Genomic DNA, 27,098 nt, shown 5'->3' with positions numbered 1-27,098 from the left:
GTCTTGAATGGGCACTGAACCATGCAGCTACCTCATTAGGAGGGATAACTTGTTGTGTGAAGTAGGGACCACCTACATAGGGGGTGGGCCATGGCTAGGTAAGCTAGAAAGACAATAGTATGTAAAATTTGAATCGAAAGGGGGAAATATGTAGAAGCCATTTTGGAATAGGAATCCATTTTGTATGCCATGTATGCATGGAGGGAGGGTGCACAGGACAGGATGGAGTTAATTCATTGTACAGACCCTGTTATAAGTGCACAGAAAAGCATATGTACATATATGGTAAGGTATGTGATTCCAATGTTTAAACAGAGCTATAGTCTCACTGCAAATAATGAATACCAGATGTGTTAGACGGAACTTATAAATGTGGGCTGTTCTGTTAAAATAAAGCAGAGAGATGGAGATGCTTGTGGTGCATACAGTTGTGTCCCGTGTCTCCTTATTTACACACATGATCATATGTAGCCTTTAGCAAACAAGACTCTGAGGGTGACCAATAAAGGACTGATTCACTGGCCATAGCTAGTGAGGAGATTTGACAGTATGTATCTGTGTTACTGTCAGCATGTATGTATCTGTGTCAGCATGTGTGTATATGCATCAGCGTGTGTATCTGTGTCAGCATGTGTGTATCTGTGTCAGCATGTATGTATCTGTGTCAGCATGTGTATATATGTGTCAGCATGTGTGTATCTGTGTCAGCATGTGTGTATCTGTGTTACTGTCAGCATGTATGTATCTGTGTTACTGTCAGCATGTATGTATCTGTAAGCATGTGTGTATATATGTTGCCCTTCTGCTCCACGGGAGGTTTCTGTCCTCCCAGAGCTCGCCTTAGGACACCTGCGTTACGCTTTGACAGGTGTACCGCCCCAGTCAAACTCCCCGCTTCCACTGTCACCATCGCGACCATCATCATGGCCACTCGCATTAGCTGTGGGTGGCTACCCACAGCAATGCGAGCGGCCAGGAGGCTGCTCCATAAAAATAAAAAAGACGTCCTGATTCAGAGAGAGCGCTCTGTCAGAGCGTCCGGCTCTGAATCAGGGGCTCTGTTTGATCACTATAAGAACTTAACAATTTACTTGCTAATATTTGTGCTGGCTCTCTGGTTTCACAAACACCTCAAGGCATACTGTATCTGTGCCAATTTCAGTTTATCTCTTAGAAAATAATGTCTTCTTACATTAGTTATTTGCCTAGCCTGTCATCTATCTTCTAATACAGATTACTTTGATATTCAATTTCTTCACCATTAACTCTCCACTTTTGCTCCGCTCAATAATAAACTTTTGTAATTGTGCAGACAGCTTTTCCTCCACTGTACTTTAACTTGCTTCTCTGCAAATCTCCTGCACTTTCAGTCATATTCATACTTTATTCCTACATCTAGTTTTCCTCTCCCTATTCAACTCAGCCACACCATTACATTGTGTTCTTCCACTTCCCCCTCCGCTCAGTGTCTACCTACTCCTCTGCTCTGCCCCCTTCTTCCCCCTTGTCTCTTCCACCTCCTCCTTCCTTTATCTCCCTCTCCTCTCCAATTACTTCACTTTCACTCTCTTCTACACCTCCTGGGTTCTACTACCCCACCGCTAATCCCTTCTCCAAACCTCCTCTCCATGTCACCCCACCCCACTTCCATCCACATCTCATTAAACTCCCTCCATGCCCACCACCTTCAGGTTTCCTTTACAGCACTGGTACCCGCACAATCTCTCCACTACAGTACACTCATCTCAGTCACCCAAAATAATCTCACCTTCTCGTTACAGCAACTCTGATAATCTCATTCACATCTCTCCAACAAACAATGTACCTCTGTCCTGGGCCCTCTGAAAAGCCAGATCAGCCTGTAATAAATTGGTTCCCACCCATGAACTTTATATCTCCAAAAACTTGCATCTCCTAGCCCAGTGTTTCCCAAACTGTCCGCCAGCACTTGCAGGGGTGCCTCAGGTTGGTGGTCCAGAACCAAATCAAATATTTTATGGTCAGTGTAATGTAATGTCAATATGTGGACAAACAGAAGTGCAAACCTGTCCACCACCACATAACTGAACCTAAGGAAGACAGTTAAGCACAATTTGCTTCACTTTACAAAAATTTTTCTGAATTTCTCAATAACAAATTTTTGGCTTAGGGGTGCCATGAAAACAATGCTGATGCATTAGGGCGCCGTGACTCAAAAAAGTTTGGGAACCTCTGTCCTATCCATTCCTTAAACCTGAATTTCACCCTCTGACACCACTTCCCCTGCAGCTCTCTCCTCTAGGGGCCTCACCTTCTCTCACACCCCTCTGCCCAGGGGTCGCAATAAAGGTGGTGTGGGGGTCCTTCTATCGCAAGGTTACTCCCACCACCTCCTACCCACTGAACCATCCCTTACTTTCTCTACATTTGAGGTCATGCTATACGCCTCTTCCAATCAGTACACCTGTGAGTAGCTGTCATTTACCATCCCCCTGGCCATCCCTCCAAATTCCTTGACAACTTTGCTTCCTCACTTTTCTCCTCTGACCTTCCCTTCATTATCACAGGTGACTTCAATATTCCAATTGATATCCCCACAGAATCCTCTGCCTCCAAACTCCTCACCCTCACATTTTTATTTGGTCTCTCCCAATGGACCTCTTCAACTTCCCATGTGAGTGGTCATTTGCTTGACCTGGTCTTCACTCACCATTGTGATATTTTATGATTACTCCAATTCCCCATTCCCTTTCTCTGACGATTACCTTCTTTCTTTTAACCTATCCCTCTCTCCTTCCCCTGCTCTACCTCCTAAGGCCACCATCACTAAGCGTAACATTGAGGCTATTGACACCGTTTCTTCTTCACTGCTTGACTCACTTCTCTCTCCTATCCTCTCTCTCTCCCGCCCTGAACAAGCCGCTTCCCTATACAATGTCTGCCTTACTTCTGCTCTGTTGTGCCGGCGATCACTACTCACCATCGCAGAACCACACCTCAACCCTGGCATTCCAATTGCACCAGATACCTGCAAAAGTGTTCACGAACCGCAGAGCGACAGTAGAGAACATCACGCTCTTAGGCATTTTCTCCATTTCAAATGTATACTCTCATCCTACAGTGCTGCCTTTTCCCTCTCTAAACAGTCATATTTCAAGAAACTCATCTCTTCCCAGTCCTCAAATGCCTAGTGTCTCTTCACCACCTTCAACTCCCTCCTCTGCCCACCCCCTACTCACCTCCCCTCCTCTCTCTCTGCCCTTGATTTTGCTACCTACTTTATATCTAAAATTGATTCCATACATCAGGACATCATATGCAACCAGTCCCCCAGCTCTCCACCTCCTCCTTTCCCGGATCAACCCTCCCCATCTATTTTACCAACTCTGACATCCTTCTCCCCTGTATCTGGAGAGGAAGTCATGACCCTCATCCAGTCCTCCCCCCCTTGACCCCATCCCTTCACGTCTCCTCCGCTACCTTTCTCCTTGTGCCAGTTCCCATCTTGCCCACCTCCTCAATCCTTCCCTCTCACCTGGCACTGTCGCTTCCGCATTAAAACATGCCCCTGTCTCTTAAGAAACCTACCCTTGATCCTAACACTCTCTCCAACTACCGCCCCAACTCTCTCCTTTCTTTTGCCTCCAAGCTCCTTGAGCGTGTTGTTTACAACCACCTTACAACCTTTTTTTCCTCCCACTCCCTCCTTGACCCTTTCGTTCTGATTTCTGTTCTCTCCACTCCACTGAAACTGCCCTCACAAAAGTCGGCAATGACCTCCTTGCTGCAAAATTCAAGGGCCACTACTCTCTGCTCATTCTCCTTGACCTCTCTGCTGCTTTCGACACTGTGTACCACCTTCTCCTGCTGGAAATCCTACACTCCCTTGGTCTACGTGACACTGCCCTCTCCTGGCTATCCTCCTACCTCTCTGACTGAACCATCTCTGTCTCCTCTCATGACTCCTCTTGCCCCCACAGCCTCTTACAGTAGGTGTTCCCCAAGGTTCTGTTCTTGGACCTCTCCTATTCTACCTGTATACATCCTGTCTAGGTGAACTCATCAGCTCTTTTGACCTCCATTATAATATCTATGGTGATGATACTGAAATCTATCTTTCCTCCCCTGACCTCTCCTTCTCTCCTCACTCGTATCTCTAACTGTCTCTCTAATATCTCTTCCTGGATGTCCCACCACTTTCTTAAACTTAATATGTCTAAGACTGAACTGATCATTTTCCCACCTTCCAACATATCCGCACTTCCCACCATTTCATTATCAATTGATGGCACAACTATCTCCTCTAGCCCCAAAGTGCGCTGTCTTGGAGCTATCCTGGACCCCTCCCTCTCCTTCAAACCACATATCCAGAACCTCTTAAAGTTCTGTCGTTTCCATCTTAAATATATTTCCAAGATTAGACCCTTTCTCACTCAGGATGCTACTAAAACCCTTATACACTCACTGTTCATCTCCAGATTGGACTACAGTAACCTCCTCCTATCTGGCCTCTCCAACTCCCTTCTCTCTCCTCTCCAGTCTGTCCTCAATGCTGCTGCTCGGCTCATCTTCCGCTCTAAATGTTCTACATCTGCCTCCCCTTTCCTACAAGCCCTCCACTGGCTCCCCTTCCCTATCAGAACCCAATTCAAGGTTCTCACACATGCTTACAAAGCCCTCACCCATTCCTCTCCCATTTACATCTCTGACCTAATCTCTCTTCACTCTCATGTCCGTCCTCTTCTTTCAACAAAAGCACACCACCTCTGATGCTAACTGATTACTTCCTCCCACTCCCGCCTCCAAGATTTTGCCCACGCTGCTCCCCACCTTTGGAACTCTTTCCCTCTTCCCATCAGACTCTCCACCTCTCTACAATCCTTCAAATGGGCTCTCAAGACCCAGTACTTCACCAAAGCCTTCCAGCTCTCATCCTAACTTGCTGCTATATGCTACTTCCTCCCTGTCTACCCCCTCTGTGTCATGCCTGTTTATCAGCCCCACCCCTTTAGAAAGTAATCTCACACAAGCAGGGCCCTCTACCCTCTTCTCCTTACTTTACTTTCATCTACTACTTACTCCACACTAGGGCATCTAACACTTTTTTGCGTTGCTTTCTTGCTTATCTGGGTGTTATAGTCGCTAATGTAGCAATGTATATTATCCTTGCCTTCGTCCTGTATTGTATTGTACTGTAAGTCACTGGTCAACCTATTTATGTACTTTGTAAGGTGCTGCGGAACACTTGTGGTGCCATATAAATAAATGATAATAATGATATTGTTAGAGGCAAACAGTACATATCTGCCACTAGTGACATTTAATACATGGACTAGTTGTGCCTAAACCTCAAGAGCTTCACCTGTTTGACAAAACTCGGTGGCAACCATGACTATGCAGTGCTGAATACATTAAGGATTGCAGGGTACATGAGAGTAAAGGGTAAATTGACTAAGGGTCGATTTTCAGTTCCATAGACCACAGGTTCTCAAACTCGGTCCTCAGGACCCCACACAGTGCATGTTTTGCAGGTCTCCTCACAATCACAAGTGTAATAATTAGCTTCACCTGTGGGTCTTTCTAAATGTGTCAGTGAGTAATGAATACACCTGTGCATGTGCTGGGTGACCTGGAAAACGTTACCTGTGTGGGGTCCTGAGGACCGAGTTTGAGAACCACTGCCATAGACAAACGCGGGGTTTCAGGTCCGGTTGCCAGGAAACCCCTCTCCCAGCCCACATCATGACCACAATTGAAATAGTAATATAATATAATTTTACTAGTGCTGCATGCTCTATTCAATATCACAAATGAAATAATTAGCACCATCTATGGATCTTTTAACATGTGTCAGCCAGCAATACGTACACCTGTGCACCAACTAGAAGATCTGGAAAAAATGCAATGTTAGCGGTGCACTGCTATAGACTATCAATAGGGTTAATTATTAATACTGTATAATAATATTGCATAAGGAGACCAATAAGAAAATTTATGTCCAGGGCAGTGCTAGGTTCTTCTGCTGCTTCCCCTGACTTGCACCAATGCTCTGGAATGTTGCCTACATCTGAAATAAAAACATTCAGCTCAGGCAGAACGATCCTACTGCCACATCTAATGGCTTACTGTGATCGCTGGTCCTGTATATGCTGGAATTATGACACACAACACACTTTGTATGATGAATATTAAAACTGGATAAGTGCTAATTATGCCCACTTCATGGATTGGCCACACTCAAGGATTTGGAAACCCCCCTCTAGAAATCCTGCGTTTGCCACTGAGTTCCACTTTATTTTGTGGAGATTTTGAGGTAAATTGGTGGTGATTTTGACAGGTATTTACTAAAGGCAAAACGGAATCAGAAATCCCAGAAATACGACTGACACACAAATAGAACTTCAAATAGATTATCGGCGCTTCCCTATTGCAATTAGTAAAAAAAAAGGTTATTTACTAACAGTCGATTTAAAAATCGACCCAAAATTGCCATTTTCAATAGAACAAAAAAATAGGGGAGAAGCATGTGGGGCACTCTTGCTGTATAAATCAGGCATTTAAAGGCATGACAATAACTCTTTGAAAATCATGGCTTTTTTTATCATTTTGTGGGGATGTTTGTTCTATTTAACAAAAATCGACCATTTGTAAATGTACCCCTAGGGGACTGGTGAAGACTACAACATGATTATACATTAAATTCTTTACAGGCGGAGGGGCGTGGCCACGGCAGCAATAGTGTAGGACACAGGGACTCTGAGCTCTCCGGCTGATAATCCTGCTTACCCCTCCTGAGACCCCTGCTGTCTCTCACATACCTTGCCAGGAACCTGCTGACTTGGTTGGAGCTGTGTGGAGTGAGGAGAGTGGCTCTTGAGGGCCTCCATTGCATTCCCTGGGCCTGCCTGTCTTTAGATCCTGTGACTCCAGAGCTGCACCCAGGCCTCTCCTCTCCTGTTGGCTTCTGTATTAAGCAGCCTATCTGTGCCTGACAAGGGGGCTTTGCTGGGAGCTTCTGGTCTGCTTCTCCTGCCTGGCTTGTGTTTAGAGTCAGGGTCAGGGAGGTTATCTCTGAGTCTGATACTGCCGGAGTTCTGCCAGACATCACTATTTCTCCCTGCTCTGTGTGGAGAACTGTCAGCTCTGCAACTGTGGGACTCGCAACACTTCTTTCCTTGTGAGTGATTTCTTAGTTTGGAGGGATCTCTGCCTGTTGCTGCTGCTGTGTCACTACCTGTGCATTTATATATTATAACTTGTCTCCTACATTATTCTCCTACATTATATTAATACTATGGGGAAAACAGGTCATGCTGCTGCTGCTGCTGCAAAACTGGAACGTTTTGCCCGTTCCTCCACTCCTGTGCCCCCAGTGTGTTGTGATCCCCAGGGTACATCCAAGTCTGTGACCCCACCTCCCCCTGCTGCATCTGGGTCAGATTCATCACCAGAAGTTACGCTGCAACAAGTGCTGGAAGCAGTTACCTCCTGCGAAACTAAATTGGCAGATAAGATTGAGAAAGTTCAATCCGATATATCTTCTCTTCATCAAGGTCTCCAGCAGGTCCGCGAAAGAGTCGGGGAGGCAGAAACACGTTTATCTAATCTGGAAGATTCCCAGACCCCACTACAGGCTCAAGTGGCCTCCCTGACATCCCAAATGTCCGCAATGCAGCATAAAATTTCCGATATGGAGGGCAGACTGCTCTGCAACAACGTGCGGTTCGTTGGTCTCCCGGAAAGAGAGGAGGGGTCTTCACCTGAAACATTCCTTGAGAAGTGGTTGGGGGATACATATGGCAGAGACTCATTTACTAACCAATTTGCTGTGGAGAGAGCGCATCGGATCCCTACCCGTCCCCTGCCGCCTGGTGCTCCACCGCGCACATTTATAGCCAAATTTCTTCATTACCAGGACCGTGATACTGTGCTTTGATTGGCTCGAGTTAAAGGGCCACTGGAATGCAACGGTGTGAAAATTTCTATGTTTCCTGACTTCGCAATGGTTGTCCAAAAAGACAGAGCTAATTCCTTCCAATAAAGCGTCGTCTCCGGGATTTAAATCTTCAGTACGCTATGATTTTTCCATCTAAGTTGCGAGTGGTAGCGGATGGAGAGTCAAAATTTTTCTCTACACCACGGGAGGCTGCGGCGTGGCTGGACCAGAGATCTCCTGGGAACAGGCAAATGGCACCGGAATGACTGTACTGATTGCATTTGCTGATTATATTTGTTTATGGCCAGAAATTGCTAGTGTCATAACGACATTAAATAGGCCTTTTTCTGATATTCCAATATTTATATTTCTATAATAGTATTTATGTTGTGATATTGGTTGGATATTGTTCTATGTCCCGCTCCCCTTACTGGGTATATTTCTTTTTTTTTCTGGTAGGGTTTTTCTTTTTCTTTTGTTGTTTATGTTGATATTTCGGTCAAAATATGGCCGGAGAGTTCCGTTGCATTGGTGGTTATTTTTATTCCAGTGCCTTTTACACCTATAAGGATTGAGTAGTTGTATCCTGTGGGTTTTAGTGTAGTTTAGTTTTGGGTTTAAGTATGCCTAAGTTCGGGTGGGTATACAGGGCGGGGGGTGGTTTTGGATGGGTTGTCCAGTCTTTTTCTTACAAATGTTTTTTTTTATTTTTTCCGTACCACACTATTTTTAAGGTAACTTCAATTATGCTTTATAGTTCAATGTATTACAATGGTGAAACTTTTAATATGGAATGTCCGGGGGGTTAATGATCGTTTAAAGCGCTCTTTGGTCTTTAAAATGATTAAGCAATATGGCCCTGATATTTCTTGTCTAATGGAGACGCATTTGGTCGGGAGTAAGGTACTAGCTCTAAAAAGACCATGGGTGGGATGGGCTTATCACTCCTCGCATACTTCATCGTCCAGGGGTGTCTCCATTCTTCTTAATAAATCTGTCCCTTTTTCTTTTACTGCAGTCCAAACTGACCCTTATGGCAGATATGAGTTTCTGGATTGTGTACTGTATTCTAAGCCTATTTTATTGTTAGCAGTGTACATCCCCCCTCCTTTTTCATATGACGTTTTAAAAAAATCTGCTGAATTTGTGGCCCGTTCTCCAGATACGCCAGTGCTCTGTTTGGGAGACTTCAAAAAATCTAATGGACCAGTCTATGGATAAGTGGCGTGAGTCTTCAAGTTCTCTTTCTAAAGGTGGTGAGGGCTTTGCTAAGTTTGTAACTGACTTGGGATGGGTTGATGCGTGGCGAGTTAAACACCCTGGAGTACAACAATTCTCCCGTTTTTCCTCCGCGCATCACTCTTTCTCTAGATTGGATTTGGCCCTGGTATCCCCATCTATTGTACCTAATATAACTAACATTGAATATAAAGCCAGAGGAATCTCAGATCACTCCCCACTTCTAGTAGAATTGAATATGTGTAGTCTTAGAGGTCTCCGTTTATGGAAACTACACCCCTCTTGGCTTCTTCAAATGGGTGCAGGTTCAGAGCTGGAAGTTATGTGGGATGGCTATTTCACTGACAATGTGGGATCTGCCTCTGTAGCTAATGTTTGGGACGCCTTCAAGGCCTATTTACGTGGGTCTCTGATAAAAAGGGTAGCAGAATTAAAAACATTTTATAGGGAAAAAGAACGTGTTTTGGAGATGGCCTGTAGAAATCTTGAGTTGGATTACTTGGGGGACAGGTTGGAATCTTCACGTTTAAAATGGTTGACTGCACAGACAGAGTGGACTGATCATTTGACAGATAGAATGAACCGTAGACTGTTATTCCGTTCTCATTTATATTATATGCAGGCTGACAGAACTGGTAGTTTTTTGGCACACTTGGTTCAAGCTGATCGTCCTTCTGCTGTTGTCTCGGAACTAATTGGGCCTGAGGGTTCTATGGTCACATCTACACAAGATATTGCAGAGGTTTTTAGTTTACTTTATAAAAACTTATATCAAACACAGTTGACTGAGGACGTGAATGCTTTGTCATTATATGTTGCTTCTGCTAGGCTTCCAAAATTGTCATCCGAGGCTCGGGCGTATTTAGATGCCCCGTTGACCCTGGAGGAGGTAGATGCTGCGATTAGTTCCTTTCCCGGTAACAAGGCACCCGGATCTGATGGGATTCCCATAGAGATATATAAAAAACATGCTCGTATCTTTGTTCCAAGACTTCTAGATCTGTTTAATGGGCTCTATGAAGATAATTTGTTCTCTCCATCTATGTCTGAAGCCATAATTGTTGTGCTCCCTGAACCCGGGAAGGACCCTAGATACCCTGATTCCAATAGGCCAATTTCTCTAATTCCCACAGATGCCAAAATTTTGGCTAAGATCCTTTCTATTCGGCTAAACACTGTTATTACTTCGATTGTTCACCCAGACCAATCAGGATTTATGCCAGGCAAGTCGACGTCGGAGAACATTAGAAGGCTGCACACTCACTTACAGGCCTCCCATGGCGAGGAATCGTCCTCTGTTATTGTGTCATTAGATGCTGCAAAAGCATTTGACTCTGTGGAGTGGCCCTTTCTGTGGGAGGTCATGTTATGTTTTGGGTTTGGGCCGGTGTTCTTGAAATGGGTAAAGCTTATGTATGCGAACCCTACTGCCAGGGTGTCAGTGAATGGGTTTATCTCCCCATCCTTCCCCCTGTCTCGGGGCACAAGACAGGGTTGCCCCTTGTCCCCAAACCTGTTTGCATTGGCTATTGAGCCATTAGCCTGTATTATACGTTCTCACCATGATATTATAGGTCTACAATTGGGTAATAGAATGGACAAAGTTTCCTTATATGCAGATGATTTATTACTTTTTTTGTCTGACTATGTAACAGCTATGCCTGTGGTTCTTCAAGTCATAGAACAATTTGGAATTTTTTCTGGTCTTAAGATAAACTGGGACAAGTCATCTATCCTTCCTCTTAGGGGGTTATGTCCGACTGTTCCCATTGTCACTCTCCCTCTCTGTTAGGTAAATAAATTTAAATATTTAGGTATCTGGATAACTAATTCCCCAAAGGACTATATAGTATTGAATGTTGAGCCCCTGTTTGTCTACTTAAAGGGCAAACTTCAGTCCTGGCGCCGGCTCCCTCTTACCGTTACTGGTAGAATTAACTTAATAAAGATGGTGGTGCAGCCAAAATTTGTGTACGTTTTGCAGCATTCTCCTGTTTTTATTACAGATACATTGTTTAGGCGTTTGAATAGTCTTCTTTCTTCATTGGTCTGGGTGAATCGTCGACCACGTATTCAATTGGCAGCTCTGACCCGATCTAGGTCTGGGGGAGGTTTGGCTCTTCCAAATTTAAAATGTTATTATTATGCGGCGCAGATGGCACATATACGGTTATGGCTTCAAGATGACTCCCCTAATGCCCTGCACGTTTTGTTGGTTTCTCAGATTTTCCCTAACTTTACACCATTGCAGGCCTTGCTTGCGGGTAGAATTATACAGAAAGGCCCTCCCCTGTTGATGCAAGCTATTAAGATATGGAAATTGGTATCTAGTATTCTACAGTTTACGGGATTAGATCCAGACACTTCTCTATGTAGTTATCGTATATTACATGAACTGGCCTCTTTACAGCTTGAGGTGACATGGGGTTCTAACGGTGTAACTACATTGGGTCATTTATATGACACTTCAATTCTTAAATCTTTTGCACAACTCCAAGAAGCTCATCATCTCCCTCAATCATATTTCTATAGATATTTACAATTACGGCATGCGGCATGCTCTCTCGGCTCAATTTTCAGATGGCCCTCCTCTAATTCAAATATCTCCATTGAAGTCATTCCTTTTATCTTTAGGTCCCCGGAAGACGCTTTCTTACTTATACTCCTATATATTGTCTTCTTATCATAAGGATAGTTTACCACATCTTAGATCAAAGTGGGAGAGAGATATTGGCCTTATAAGTGATACGGAATGGGATAATGCTCTAGAAGCTCCTCGTATTTCCACGACTTCTATAAGATTTCAACAGATTCAACTGTTTATTCTACACCGTACCTATTTAACTCCTGTTCGTTTGCTAGCATTTGGGGGGAGAGCCTCTGACATATGCCCTAAGTGTAAAATTAGTAGCGGTACTTTCTGGCACCTTCTATGGGATTGTCCAGTGGTTAGCACTTTTTGGAATAAGGTTCTGAGAGTTTTGTCCAATACAGGTATTGCTCCCACTTTAGCTACGCCTTTGACGTGCTGTTTAGGCTCTATGGACGATGAGGTAGTGGACAGATATCTTAAACAATACATTGTCAATATGTGTACACTAGCTAAGGTATGTGTGGCTCGGTCGTGGATGGCTCCTACAGGACCAGATTATAATGCTTGGCTGTCCTTGGTCCGTACCACTGTTGAACATGAAAAACATGTGTTTATTTGTCGCAAAGCTGAGAAGAAGTATGAACGTATCTGGAGCAGTTGGCTTAAATCCTGTTATGCCCGTGCACTGCCTAATGATTGACCGGTATATTATTGTTAGGATAATGAGGTAGATTATTACTTTGTTGGAGGTAATGTGCTGTGTGATAAGTTGAGAATTTGTTGGGATCTAGTTGAATTTGCCAATTTTTCAGGTGTTATTTTTGACAATATTCCAATATTTGTATAGTGTGGTATTTTTTTTTTTTTCTTTTTTTTTTTTTTTTTTATATATATATATATATATGTTTTATGTGTATGTATGTGTATGTAGATATATATATATATATATATATATATGTTCTCTATGTTTATTGTTTTGGTATACACATTAATATTATATTTTTTATAAGCAATGGATCTGGGATGCAGTTTGTAGATCTAGGTTTTATATTCCAGATACTGTTATTTGATTATGTATTTATGTGTATATGTGTGTATATGTGTGTATATGTATATATATATATATATATATATATATGTGTGTGTATGTATATATATATATATGTGTGTGTATGTATGTGTATATATATATATAAATATATATATATATGTTATTATTATTATTGTTATTTTTTTTTATTATATGTATTTTTTTATTATTTATTTTGTTTGGTTATTTGTTAATGTATTCTATAAACCAATAAAAATGTACTCAATTTAAAAAAAAAAAAAAATTCTTTACAGGCGGGGTTAGAAATTTTCTTCTTCTACATTGTGCTTTTCTTAGTAGGATGGAAGAATGAACTGGGCCGGTATACTGTATGTGGAAATTCTAAACTGCCATCTGTGATGATAAAATATTACATTATTTCACTGGCTATATATTTAACAGCATGTACAATATTTTCATAATTTGTTACTTCTGACAAAAAAAAAAAAGTATATTTTGAAAAAAAACATGTATTACCTTCTCTTATGTACAATTTCATAACCTGATACTGGTAAGCCAAAAAGCTGTTTTCCCGTGGAGTAAGTGACACATTTTCTCCACAGATCATCAAATTTTGCCTGTAATACAATTCCACAGATGAGATATAAATGCCTTAGTCGAGTGTTATCAAATTAATGCAAACTTCTGTCTAGCAAATATTAATGTAGTATGGCAATACGTTACTGTATATTGCCTGTCAGCACATTGTATCACTGCCCTAGAGGAAAGGGTGTGTGATCTCACTGGAACATATTAGATTACCTGTCTGGATTATCTTGCTGCCTTCTTGGCCTGGCAGGCATGAAAGTCACAGTGAAGTATTGTAGTTTTATTGTCCATATAGGTATATACTGTACCAATATAGTGACTAACTGGTTATTATTTCATTTTGTATGCACAGTGTAATGGTTAGCATTACTGCCTCACAGCACTGAGGTCATGGGTTCAATTCCCACCACAGCCCTAATTGTGTGGAGTTTATATATTCTCCCTGTGCTTTCGTGGGTTTCTTCTGGGTACTCCGATTTCCTCCCACACTCCAAAAATATACTGGTAGGCTAATTGGCTCCCAACACAAAATTTAACCCTGGTGTGTATGTGTAAGTGTGAGCATGTGATAGGGAATAAAGAGTGTAAGCTCCACTGGGGCAGGGACTGATGTGAATGGACAAATATTCTCTATAAAGCGCTGCGGAATATGTGTGCGCTATATAAATAGCTGGTAATAAATAAACAAATAATATTTAAGCTATGAACATACCATTTCATTTAAAAATGTATATTTAGCAAAATAAGACATTTTCTTTGCTCTAAGGAACTTAAATCTATACAATAAGCAGGAAAGCGTGTCTGTCCATCTGTTTGTCCTTTATGTACGGCCAAAGTTTTGGACCTAGTTCCACAAAATTTGGCATGGTGGTGTAGTTTGACCAGGATTAGGTTTTTGCCTAGGTTTGAACTTAGTTAGGGCCACACACTGTTACACAATGCCTAAAAATGGTGACACTCTTAAATTACACAGGTTCCGGGGCTGGCTCAAGTGGAAATTGGCAGCCAAAAACTTGTGAGAAAGCTACAAAAGTACCCTTTTAATCTCAGTCTGAGCAAACTTAATGACTCATGCAAGTTCATATTAAATCCAGAGCCTCTGTGTTTACATGCAATGGCATAACTAGAACTTTGTGTGCCACATGGCAAGACCATTAAAAAAAAATGCCCATTCAGGTTATGCCACACAGCCAATTCAGGTTACGTCACACAATAGTACCCCTTAAACACATTATGCCATGCAGTAGTAGTGCCCCTTATACATTATGCTACACAGTAATGCCCGTTACAGGTTATGTCACATAGCAGTAGTGCCTGATATAACACATTATTCCACACAACAGAAGTGCCTCTTACACATTATGCCCCCGCCCTTCACCAACTCACCTCCCCGTGCCCCTTCAGCAGCCTCTCGCCTTCCCCTGTGTGCCATCAGCAGCCAGCAGGTGTGGATTTATGGCCGTGCCGCCAGCTAATTACAGCTGGCGCACTAGCAGGCAGTGGCAGACAGTGCTAGCGCAATTTGAATCTGGCGGGGGTCACAAGCCAATCGGAGCTCGCAGACCAGCAGTCAATCAGGAGCTGCCACTGCTTATTGACTGCCAGTCTGCGAGCTCTGTTTGCATGCATGTTAGCAAACAGTGGGGTCCTTTTTTTAGGATCAATGGAATGGAGTTATAGGCGTGGACAGGTGTACTTCGGGGTTTAAATTCAAGCCGGGAAATGTCGGGTATGTCAGCTAGTAATAAAATATATGACATACTTAGTTTGAGGGGATCATTAAACAGGTTAGTATGTTAGTTTCTATTCTCAAAGTATACAACAAAAATATTGTTTATTTGTTAGAAACAAGAGACAATGAGATGACAGCCCCTCGTCTCTGGACCTGTTATGAAAGTCACTGTTCGTTTAGTATTCTCAGCTGTAGTTCCTTTGTATCTTTTTTAAGTACGATAGTACAGAAAAAGGGTGTTTTACTGTGCTGAGTCTCGGCATATTAAAGCACAAATACTAGTGCACCAAGTCCCAGTCTTTGGAATCACACCTATGAAACCAATTTGAGCCTAGTTTTGCAATCAGGCAGATGCTTTGGAATAATCACACGGTGGAATTAGTATACACTGCCATGTCTAACCTTCTCCCAGCTTAGGACCACCTACAGGTGGGCGGCGCAGGGGGCACGACTGTAGCCCCACTATATTATGTCGCAGTTACCGGCATTGTGAAGATAGGTTTGGGGCCACGATGAAACAATTCATCGCAAGTCGCATCATCGGCTGCCACTTTAGTCTGGCAGCCGATGTCAGGAATCTCCAGATTTGTTTACTCTTCCGAGAGTCTGGTAGCACTACTTAAAACTTGGGAGCCTGCGGACGTTCCCGGGAGAATGGAGTATGCTGCAGCAGTCACATGGCATAATTCTATCAGCTTAAGTTATGTGATCAGGAACTGATTAATAAGGTACTTATTATAAAACTGAAGTGGTTCTAATTGTAAAAGTTATGTATTCATAAAGGGTGTGGGTGTAAATTTAACTTACAATAACAGGTTAACAATGTTTTATCAAATAACTAGCAACCCACCCCGGCTTTGCACGAGAGCAATTTTATCTCGCCAAAGCCCCCTGCATCTCATAACAACCTATGTCATGTCAACACAGTCTCCTGCATCTCACCACAACACCCTGCTTCTCACTCCTGCCCCCTGCATCTCACCAGTGTCACCACAACCCCCACTGCTGCAGCCCTGCTGCTGGCTGGGGCATGGCCACTGGGATGTGCTGGGAAGGGCAGGAGGATCATGGATGAGAAATTTGTATTGCAGCTACCATAAGCATTATCAGCAACATGTCCCCAGGGCTGGAGCAACTGTGCATATATCCATAGCCTCCATGCGCACCCCTCCCCAGTTGATAAAGATGGCGATGAGCAATGTCCTCTTTGCACAATGTACCCTGTATTACTGGGCTTCCTGTTGAGCTTCCTCACCGTGGCACCCCTGTCCAAGAACAGCGCTGACTTCCATGGGAGATGCCCCTTGTTCACCTAGGGCGTGTGGCTGAGCGGGAACATTACGCTGGAGAGGAAGCACTTCACGATGGGTGAGTGGTAGACTGCATCCATCTGCATGTTCAGCGTAGGGATGGATATTGAAATCCAATTATTACTAACCATATATTTTTTCAGTTCCGAAATGTAGTGCTTTCACCATTTGATGGTATCGGTCCAATGTTTGCCACCATCGAATGGAAATTATTCAATGGTGTTCTGATGGGATTTTTTTTATTCCTGATAGATATGCCTCCCCTGGCTCCTTCCTGGCTACTGTGACTGCATCAGGGTATCTTCATGAGTTCAGCTGTGACCCTGCTTTGTGCCTGACTCCCTCCCCTCTCTAAGCTGCTGCTAAGCATCAGGCACTTTGCTAGCTCTGATTGGCTCTCACTGTCTGTTGCTCTTTCAGCACCCTGTCCAGCTCCTATAGAGCACCTTGGAGCAAGATTTTTTCTGTGACTTTGCTTCACTAAAATTGTCACTGCTCGGTTCCTTTTGCTACATGATAAATAGTTTATACACCCAAACCTTTCTCGACCAATGTGGTATAGAATAGTGAAAACCCCATCAAAATTCATCCAGTGGTTCAAGAAATTATCCTGAACGAAAGATCGAGAGAGAGAGAGAGATATTAATATTTTGTTTACCTGGAAGATGTGTACTCTGGTACAAGCTTCACGGGGTGGTATATCTGGGACCATTGGTCCTTCCTATATTAAGGGAAGATTTAAAAAAGAACATATATAAAAAAAAGGCATTAAACAAAATAAATTAATGCTTACACAATGTAAGAATGTAAGAATCAGCAAAACAGAACAATGTGTATAAAATGACAGTAGATAGAGAACACTTTTCCGTCAAACTTAATTTGACAGGTACCACGCCCATTTCTCCTCCCCCTGCCACTCCCACTTTTCCTCCCCTTTGATATCGTTTAATATGCATTTTATATGAATTTAATATTAAATTCATATAAAATGCATATTAAACGATATCTTTTTGATAGGTTTGATAAATAAATCTAAATCAAATGTATATAAATGCGATAGGATTATATAACAGCGATAGTGTTTTATTTCATTTTATATAAAATGGGGTTTCATCGAAAGTTGTTGCTGGGGGAGTGAAAAGCATTCTGTGTTTGAGATGGAGAATATGTTTGTCCAGGCCTATATCCTGTGGAGAAGCATGAAATTGTGACATATGTGAAGCACATGTTCTGTCTTCACACCTGATGTAACTAGAACAGTGCATTCTGGAGGATGGGGCTCAGACATGATCACAATTTATCTCACATCAAGATTTGATTTTATTTAACATCAGGCTTTGTTAAATACGGCCCTTAGATTCATACGACAGCATCACTATAAATATGTATTCAATTGTAAGATACAAATTCAAATAAGCAACATGGCGCAATATTAGCATTAGGTTGTCTTTAACCTGAAATGATAAACTGTGTTATATAAGTTAAAGCCAGATAATTGTTGTATCCTGTTTGTTAAATTATCTCGTGTTTGCATTTAAATTATAGGCCGCTCTATGTCTAATAGCATGCATTTAAATAAATGAAAAAATATAAAATGTATATGTATACATATATATATATATATATATATATATATATATATATATACACACACACACACACACATTTTTATAACAGCATGCGGACGATTAAACATTTAACCAAAATCTGCGCTAAACTTGTAAAACCAAGGTTTATTTAGACTCAAATTAAAGCTAATTTTCCGTACAATATAAAGACCTAAAAATTTTTAGTATATCATTTTCCAGAGAAAAATTATGTGATTAATAAATAAGTTAAAATCTGAACAGAAGATAGTGAACGCCCCCCTATGACCATGCCCATAGAGGAGGCGCTTCATATATTTAAACTTTAAAAGAGCAGCTGTTTGTCTGCTGATATTCACATGTGTTTTGAAGACTGAGACAGAGCAAGCTTATACAGGCATATGTAAGTATTTTTAAAAAGTCATAGTTGTGGTTATAACGGCTACTGCTATTTTTTGTGTTTCATAACAAGCAGGTTATAAATATATGGCAATATTGTAATATATGCGGGTAAATACATTGATTAGATTATTACGGTTGTGATACATTCATAGTTGTGGTTATAACGGTTATTGCTATTTTTTGTGTTTCATAACAAGCGGGTTATAAATATATGGTGGTAATTCCTAATCTAACAGCATCTCTTGGTAATGCATGTATGAGAAAATGTTAATATGCATGTGGTTCATTTTAAAGCATGTTGTGTAATTATGATTAGCGTATGTTGACCATGTGTAATTAAAATAATTGTGTTTCATAAAATGTTTCAAGTGTTCTTAAAAGTTGTTATATATATCGGTAATTGTAATATATGCGGGTAAATACATTGATTAGATTATTACGGTTGTGATACATTTTAATTTTTTTTTCTTTTTTAAAAAGTCATAGTAGTGGTTATAACGGTTTGTTTCTTAACAAGCGGGTTATAAATATATGGTGGTAATTCCTAATCTAACAGCATCTCTTGGTAATGCATGTATGAGCAAATGTTAATATGCATGTGGTTCATTTTAAAGTATGAACCATGTGTAAATAAAATAATTGTGTTTCATAAAATGTTTCAAGTGTTCTTAAAAGTTGTTATATATATCGGTAATTGTAATATATGCGGGTAAATACATTGATTAGATTATTACGGTTGTGATACTTTTTTTTTTTCTTTTTTAAAAAGTCATAGTTGTGGTTATAACGGTTACTGCTATTTTTTGTGTTTCATAACAAGCGGGTTATAAATATATGGTGGTAATTCCTAATCTAACAGCATCTCTTGGTAATGCATGTGTGAGCAAATTTTAATATGCATGTGATTTATATTTTGTTTATACAAACATTACCTTCTTTTAATTGTGTTTTTATTACATAAATAAAGATATATATATATATATATATATATATATATGATTATATATATATATATATATATATATATGGATATGTTAGTGATACTTATATTGCGTGAATTATACGTTGAAATTTCTTTCATGAATCAAATGTTCCACTCATGCTATACAGTTAACAGTGGGATGGAATTTGAAATTTTCAAAGATAGGCGGTGTATTACGTATGATTTGAGCGGCATCTAGTGGCGAGTTTTGGCATTGCAGATTGATGCATGTTAATATGCATGTGGTTCATTTTAAAGTATGTTGTGTAATTATGATTAGCGGGTGTTGACCATGTGTAATTAAAATATATATTTTTAATTTGTCTTTCAGCATAACTTTTATTCCAAGGCACACCCTTAGAAAAAATAATAATGGAGGTATGTACAACACAGTTTTATCATGTAAAAATATGCGTTAACGGTAAAAAATATAAACGATTTGCATATTAATATAATATTTTGTTTTAACAGTCAACAAGCCAGAACATCTTTGAGATTTCTGACGATGATATGATCACGTGCCTTTTGCAAGATGAGGAAGATCATGTATATCGGCCTCTAACCCGTAAGTGGTCATATATTGTTTAACAACGTTTACATAAAGTTATTTATTTATATAAAAAAGGGTGCTGAATTTTTTATTTATTTATTATTATTATTATTATTATTTTTTACATTTTAAAAAAAAATATATATATATATTTTTTTATTTTTTATTTATTTATTTTTTTTGTAATTTATTTATTTATTTGTAATTTATTTTGCAAATGTTTATTTGTGCATAATTAATCAGAATTAATCCTATGCAGGAACAGCCGGTCAAGACCTGAGAAGTGCCGACCCATACGGCGCAGAATGCGCATTTGGGGCTGATATCGGAACGTTCCAGAATCCTTACATGGGGTATGCATTGTCACCGCAGTCAGAAAATAGCTGTAAGTATCCATGGGTATTTTAACGACAATACAAAATGCCTGTAAGTAGATCATGCAATATGTTTTTAAATTATGCATCTGTTTTCCACAGACAGTCCTACCATACCATGTAGGCAATCAGCCATTGAAAATCTTATACGCGATGCAACAGCATGTTCACCACTGGTGCCGGCGACAGAACTGCCCCGAGAGCATTCTATCGAGGGTAAGTTAATTAATCGACGCTATACGTTCATTACATGCATCTAAAATTATGATTTTTCCACAGAGCAAAATGTATATCACTGCTGCACATCTAAATGCTTTTTATTTTTTATTTTAGCGTTCGATGTAGATGCGCTATATAATACGGATCCGGTGGATTATTGCAGCGCAATAACGGTTGATGAATCGCCTGGAGAACCAGACGCCCATACAACGGCGGACAGGATAACAATGCCGCAATTGTCCGATGCTGACAAAGAGAACCAACGCACACCGGCGCCTCTGAACAGCCATTATCGTCTTGCCGGTTCTACACCGTTGATAATGAACCAATTGTACAATAAAATCAAGTCACATAGACGGGTGAGAGCTTTGCCACACACAACGCATTGGGTGCATGAACCATTAAATCAAAAGCGATTAAAGAGGAGACTGAGTTATACTGACGAATCAGCACCTAAAAGAAGGCGATTGACGCCGTTGCGAAGTGTACAAGAAAGTTGTAACGGTGGTAAGACATACAGACTCACAGGTCAGGATGATGATGATGATAATAATCAATCACCATGCCTTAGTGTAAGCACTGGCACAGGTTGCGCAAAGGTTAAGAGGACCAACAGGCGTTAACACTACCGCAGAGGTCAACAATATCACCTCAAAAAGAAAGAGCAGGCATACAAAAGAACATAAGTCCATTTTGATACGGGATGATGATGATCTGCTTCAAGATGCCCAGGTGTTCTGGGCGTCAGATGTAGAATCGCATGAGGAAGGTGGTGTTTCAGGCGCCCCGAGCATCGGGGTCAGTGTGTCTGTGAATGAGCCGCCTTCTGCTGCGCTGGACGACGCTGTCGCAGGTCCATCGGGCGTAGGATCGACAGGTGCGGGTGTTGGTCGACAACCCACTACAGGTACAGCAGCGAGGACAGAAGGCGTGAGTAAGCTATCAAAATTAAAATATCACGCTATGTTAGGCATGATTTTTAGAGAGCTCATATGCGTGAAACACATAGCGGAGGGGTTGTTAATGCGACACGCTGAAATAATGCGCAGCGGACAACATGACCAGCGCGTGCTTTTTGAATTTATTAACCATTATATGGATGGTGTAACAGAGCAGGATAGATTAGGTAGTGAAACTAATGCATTCATACAGGCCCATGCATTCGGTAAAAAAAAGAAATGACTAATTATGACGGGTCGTGGATTGAACCGCCATGCAGCGCGTAGAGCGCAGTGCTGTAAAAATACATACAGACGTTTAAAAGTAAAGCGCGCTATTCAGACTTTAATAAACGCAAGACAGAAACAGCTTAGACTAGGACAGCATGGCATGTTTAGATTTAGTGACCAGAATGACAACGCAGCATCGCACCGCGTAGATAGACGATCATCACAGATGGACCATGCCGTAGCATCACCCATACCTGTTGGTCCGGAATCTCCCGGTAATAACGAGGAGACACACCCTGTGTTTTTAGAATCCATCGACAGATACGAGCGAAACCACCCCAATTTCAGGGCATCTGAAATCCACCACCATTTCCGGTTTGTCAATTTGGATAGGGTTACATCGTTTGTAGATGCTATGAGGGCAATACACGACGCAATACAGACTTTGCTCGACAGCTACATGGTTAATGTCGACCCTAATGATCGTGTGCAGTTAAGGTTAGAGGGCAGTAGTTTACACAACGCAATTTATTCACATCGCAGACCGCACGATACATTAGACGCCGTCAGTTTTTTGAATCAGATAACAAACACGCTGCAAAGTAATTCTGAGGTTTTAATTGATACAGAGTTGAAATTTGTGATCTCTGTTTTCAAGAATCGCGTAGGCGGTGCCCTGACGGGCCGACGTCTGCGGAGAACACCACACAGTCTTATTATTGAGAAACGCAGACGTTTGTTATACGATTTCAATAACAGCGGTAACAATTTGTGTCTGGCGGCTAGTCTCTGCAAACTTCTGGACAATGAAAATGTCACGGATATCGTTATACACAAGCGTGCTCTTGAGCTTGATAAGCCGCTCAGCTTTAGTGACGTTGCTTGTTTTGAAAATCACTTAAAAGCTACGATAAAGGTGCTGTACTATGGTACGGACTGGCATTTTTATTGTACAGACAGTCAATACAAAGACAACATACTGTTTATCTTATGGCATGATGACCATTACTACGGTATATTAGACATAAAAGCGTTTGTGGGTGCCCGATTCTTCTGCAAGTTTTGCAACACAGCGTACCACCACAAAAATAATCACGACTGCCTCTTCTTTTGTAAGGCTTGTCTCAGACAGGAGTGTGTTGATACAGGAAAAGCGGCGCTAAGATGCCCCGTGTGTAGGGTGTTTTGCAGGTCAACCATTGTTTAGAAGAGCACAAGGCTCTAGCGTTGTCTTCCAAAACACCGTGTCTTGAAAAATTGTATTGCGACTGCTGCGGCTTGTACACCACACCCGGTCACAAGTGTCGGGGAATGACATGTCCCGTTTGCAAGGTGTGCGTTGGCAGTTTTGCGGATCATTTGTGTTATATCCAAAACATTAAACCTGTGGATCCTACAAAAAAATACATTTTTTATGATTTTGAATGTATGCAGGAGACGGGTGTACACATACCAAATTACTGTTATGCATTAGCACTAGGGGGTGAACAGTCCTGGGTGATTCAAACAACAGCGGATGAACAATCCTGGGAGTTTCAGGGCATTGCTTGTATTGAAGACTTTGTAAAAACGTTCATGAGACCAAAATTTGAGGGGTACACATTCATAGCCCATAATGCCAGTCGTTATGATGGGTACTTTGTAATGCGCCAACTGATTAAGGAGAAATTTAAAATCGATGTGCTGGCGCAAGGTGGTAAACTGATGAGCATTAAGGTTCTTGATTTAAAGATAAGATTTATCGACTCTTTACATTTTTTGCCCATGCGCCTCAGTTGATTACCAAAAGCGATGGGGTTTGAGGGCTCAAAAGGCCATTTCCCGCATTTTTTTAACACCGCCGCTAACCAAAATTATATAGGCGTCATGCCGGATATTCAGCATTTCGGCATACAATATATGATGGAATCAGAGTTAGCTGAATTCAAAGAGTGGTATGAGAAATACAAGCATATGTCATTTAACTTCCAGGATGAACTTAAACACTATTGCAAGCAGGATGTGGTAATACTACAGAGAGCTTGTAAGACCTTCCAAGACGCCGTTTTATCAATGACAGCAGAGGAAGTAATTGTATATAAGAAAAAGGGACCTGTCATTGTTAAGAGGCACGTTGACCCGTTTCAACTTACCACATTAGCGTCGGTATGTATGGCCATGTACCGATGTAAATTTTTTAAGGTAAACACGCTGGCGCTTGTACCGGGCGATAACTATCATAAGACTCAGAAGCGCTACTCAACACCAGCCATACAGTGGTTAATGTACATAGCGCATACAGAGGGGATAGACATAAGACACGCGTTACAAGGGGGAGAGAAGAAAGTCGGTAGATACTACCTGGACGGATACGCCGTTATCAATGGTGTACAAACAGCGTTTGAGTTCCAAGGTTGTTTTTATCACGGATGTAGCGCTTGTTACAACCCCGATGATGAAAACAAAGTGACTCAAACGACCTACGTCAATTGAGTCACAAGACGCAGGTGAGAATGAACTTTCTTAAACTGTGTGGGATTCACGTGCGTGTTATTTGGGAGTCCGAGTGGAAAAAAATGTTACAAGAGGATGCGTGTCTACAGGCATTTCTTAAGGACAGGGAATTGCCCGAACCCTTGGACCCGCGTGCTGCGCTTTATGGCGGACGTACAAACGCCATAAAGCTGTATCACCAAACGCAACAGGATGAGCGCATACACTACTATGATTTTACCAGTCTGTACCCATTTGTCAACAAAACCAAATCATATCCTGTAAAACATCCCAGGATCATTTATAAAGATTTTGGCGATATCACAACATATTTTGGCATCGCCAAAGTAAAAGTGTACCCTCCGCGTGGCCTTTTCTTTCCGGTTCTACCTGTTAAAATGCTCAGTAAACTAATGTTTCCCTTATGTCGAACATGCTGCGAGTCTGGGCATGCAGAGTCGTGTGAACATAATGATGAGGAACGAGCCCTCGTCGGTACGTGGTGTACCGTAGAGTTAAATTTAGCCGTTGACAAGGGTTACAAAGTGTGTAAAATCTATGAGGTGTGGCATTTTGATAACCAATCCGATGATTTGTTTTCGGGGTACATTAAATTACATCTCAGGGACAAACAAGAGGCGTCCGGTTATCCCGAATGGTGTACAGACTCTGAGAAACGCCAAGCGTATATAGATGCCTATCAAAAAAATTAAGGGGTGTCTTTACGGCCGGATCATATTCATATTAATCCGGCCAAGCGTCAGCTGTCTAAGCTCTTTTTGAACTCATTGTGGGGTAAGTTTGGGCAAAGGTCTAACTTACCCAACACCGCGATTGTCTCAGACCCCGACAAACTTTTTGAATACGCGTTTTTGCCCCACTATGAGGTATCTTCTTTAGACTTCATAGATGATGACGCGGTGATGGTGAATTGGAAATACGTCAAAGATCATTACACCAGCCCGCGTATTTGTAATATTTTTATAGCCGCAATAACAACAGCGTATGCCCGTATTGAACTGTACAAACTGCTGGATAGGTTGCAAGATCGCTGTCTTTACCACGATACAGACTCTGTCATTTGTGTCAGCAGGCCCGGTGATTGGAATCCGCCATTGGGTGATTATCTAGGCGAACTGACTAGCGAAATCCCAGCTGGTGCGCATATAACAGAGTTTGTCTCAGCGGGACCCAAGTCATACGGATATCGTTTAAATAACGGAAAGACTAGTTTAAAAGTTAAAGGAATCACGCTTAATGTTGATAATGCACAACATGTCAACTTTGACAGCCTGAAAGAGCTGGTCTTAGATTATCCTTTAAACCCCGAAGGTGACGACCAGAAAAAAATTGTGATTCGCCAGCCCGGTATAGTGCGTTTTAAAAGGTATTGGCAGATTGAAACATGAGTGCTGCAGAAAACGCAAAAGTGCGTTTACACTAAACGGAAGCTTACAGATAACTTCACAACGCTACCGTTTGGGTATTAAGATGGATATCAGGATGCAACACCCCTTTTCATGTATTTTAGCAGGACCCTCCAACTCGGGTAAAAGTTATTTTGTGAAAATGCTGCTGCATAATTCCACTACGCACCTCTCACACGTTCCCAATAATATTGTTTGGTTTTACGCTTGCTGGCAGTCAATGTACGATCATCTTCTGCGGGATTACCCCGGTATGCGTTTTATAGAGGGGCTACCTGAGACTTTTAACGACGACCAACTTTTCCCGCCCGATAAGATTAATTTAGTAGTGGTTGATGATCTGATGGAGTCGGCTAGTAATAATTCGGAGATTGAGAAAGCTTTCACAAAGTATATACACCATAGAAATCTCAGTATCATGTACCTTGTGCAAAATGTGTTTTGCCAGGGTAAAAAGAGCAGAACTATACAGTTAAATACAAAATATATGGTTCTTTTTAAAAATCCTAGGGATAAATTGCAAGTGACAACACTGGCTAGGCAGATGTACCCCGGTAAATCGATGTTCTTTTTAGAGGCTTTTGAAGATGCGACCAGAGCTCCTTATGGGTGTTTACTGGTTGATTTAAGAAACAACACGCCTGATGAGTACCGTTTACGAAGCGGGTTATTCCCGCCGGATACACCGGTAGCGTACGTCTTTAAAAAGCATACTTCTAAAAAGCTGTAATTCTTCAACTTTTAGTCATTTGCCATAGCGACACCATCAGCGAGCATATCGGTGCACTTACGTCGTAATTGGGCGCTTTTAAAAGCGTTAATAAAGGTGCCACCGACTCAAAGAAACGCAATTTTATCCACGGCTTCAAACGATTTGGTGACAGCCATTTGTGAGATTGCGCTCAACACGCTAAAAGGTAAAATACCGGTGTCACAACGACAGTTGAATTACCTTAAAAAGAAGCGCAACCTTATAAAAACGCTATGTAATAAGAAATGCACCATTGGTAAAAAGAAGCGTTTGGTGAAACAGTCCGGCGGATTGGCTCGTTGCTTGGCTTTGCTATACCGTTAATAACGGGACTTCTGACTAATCGTTGATGGAATACGCTGAGAAAATGTATCTGGTGCCTCAGCAGCAGATAGAGCGCTTGCGCAACAAACCGGGTAACGATGATATACGTAAAACATCTGCGCAAGGCCTAGATGCAGAGATCATAAACATACTACAGAGTAATGATTTATCGGAGTATGATAAGGCTAAGCGTTACACAGCCGCGTTGCAGAAATATCTGGTGTTGAGTAAGCAGTCTGATAGGGAGATGTCAACTTTAACGCTCTTAATGCCCGAAACGCCAACTGTTCCTCAAACAGCTAACACTGGACAGTCAGACAGTTCTGACGCCGTTTATCAAGAAGTTTTGGACGGTGTTAATGACCGGTATAGGAAAAACAGCGAGATACTTTTAAATAAAATGACCGGGTCTAA

The 27,098-nt window shown here is 41.5% G+C and overlaps 1 protein-coding gene across 1 annotated transcript in view; it reads right to left on the bottom strand.

The window, feature by feature from the left end:
- Positions 1 to 27,098, bottom strand: part of DNAH8 (dynein axonemal heavy chain 8) — a 521,770-nt gene that overhangs the window by 247,286 nt on the left and 247,386 nt on the right. The window contains exons 31-32 of the mRNA XM_088445337.1: positions 17,087 to 17,149; positions 13,315 to 13,415 (exon numbers count right to left, since the gene is read on the bottom strand). Of these exons, the coding sequence (XP_088301463.1) occupies positions 13,315 to 13,415; positions 17,087 to 17,149 (164 nt within the window). The remainder of the gene's footprint in view (positions 1 to 13,314; positions 13,416 to 17,086; positions 17,150 to 27,098) is intronic.

The sequence above is a fragment of the Taudactylus pleione genome, unplaced genomic scaffold, assembly GCF_031769625.1.
Source record: "Taudactylus pleione unplaced genomic scaffold, aTauple2 ptg000378l, whole genome shotgun sequence".
NCBI lineage: Eukaryota > Metazoa > Chordata > Amphibia > Anura > Myobatrachidae > Taudactylus > Taudactylus pleione.
Note: the sequence above shows the minus strand (reverse complement) of the source record. Positions and strands in the feature narration are given on the sequence as shown.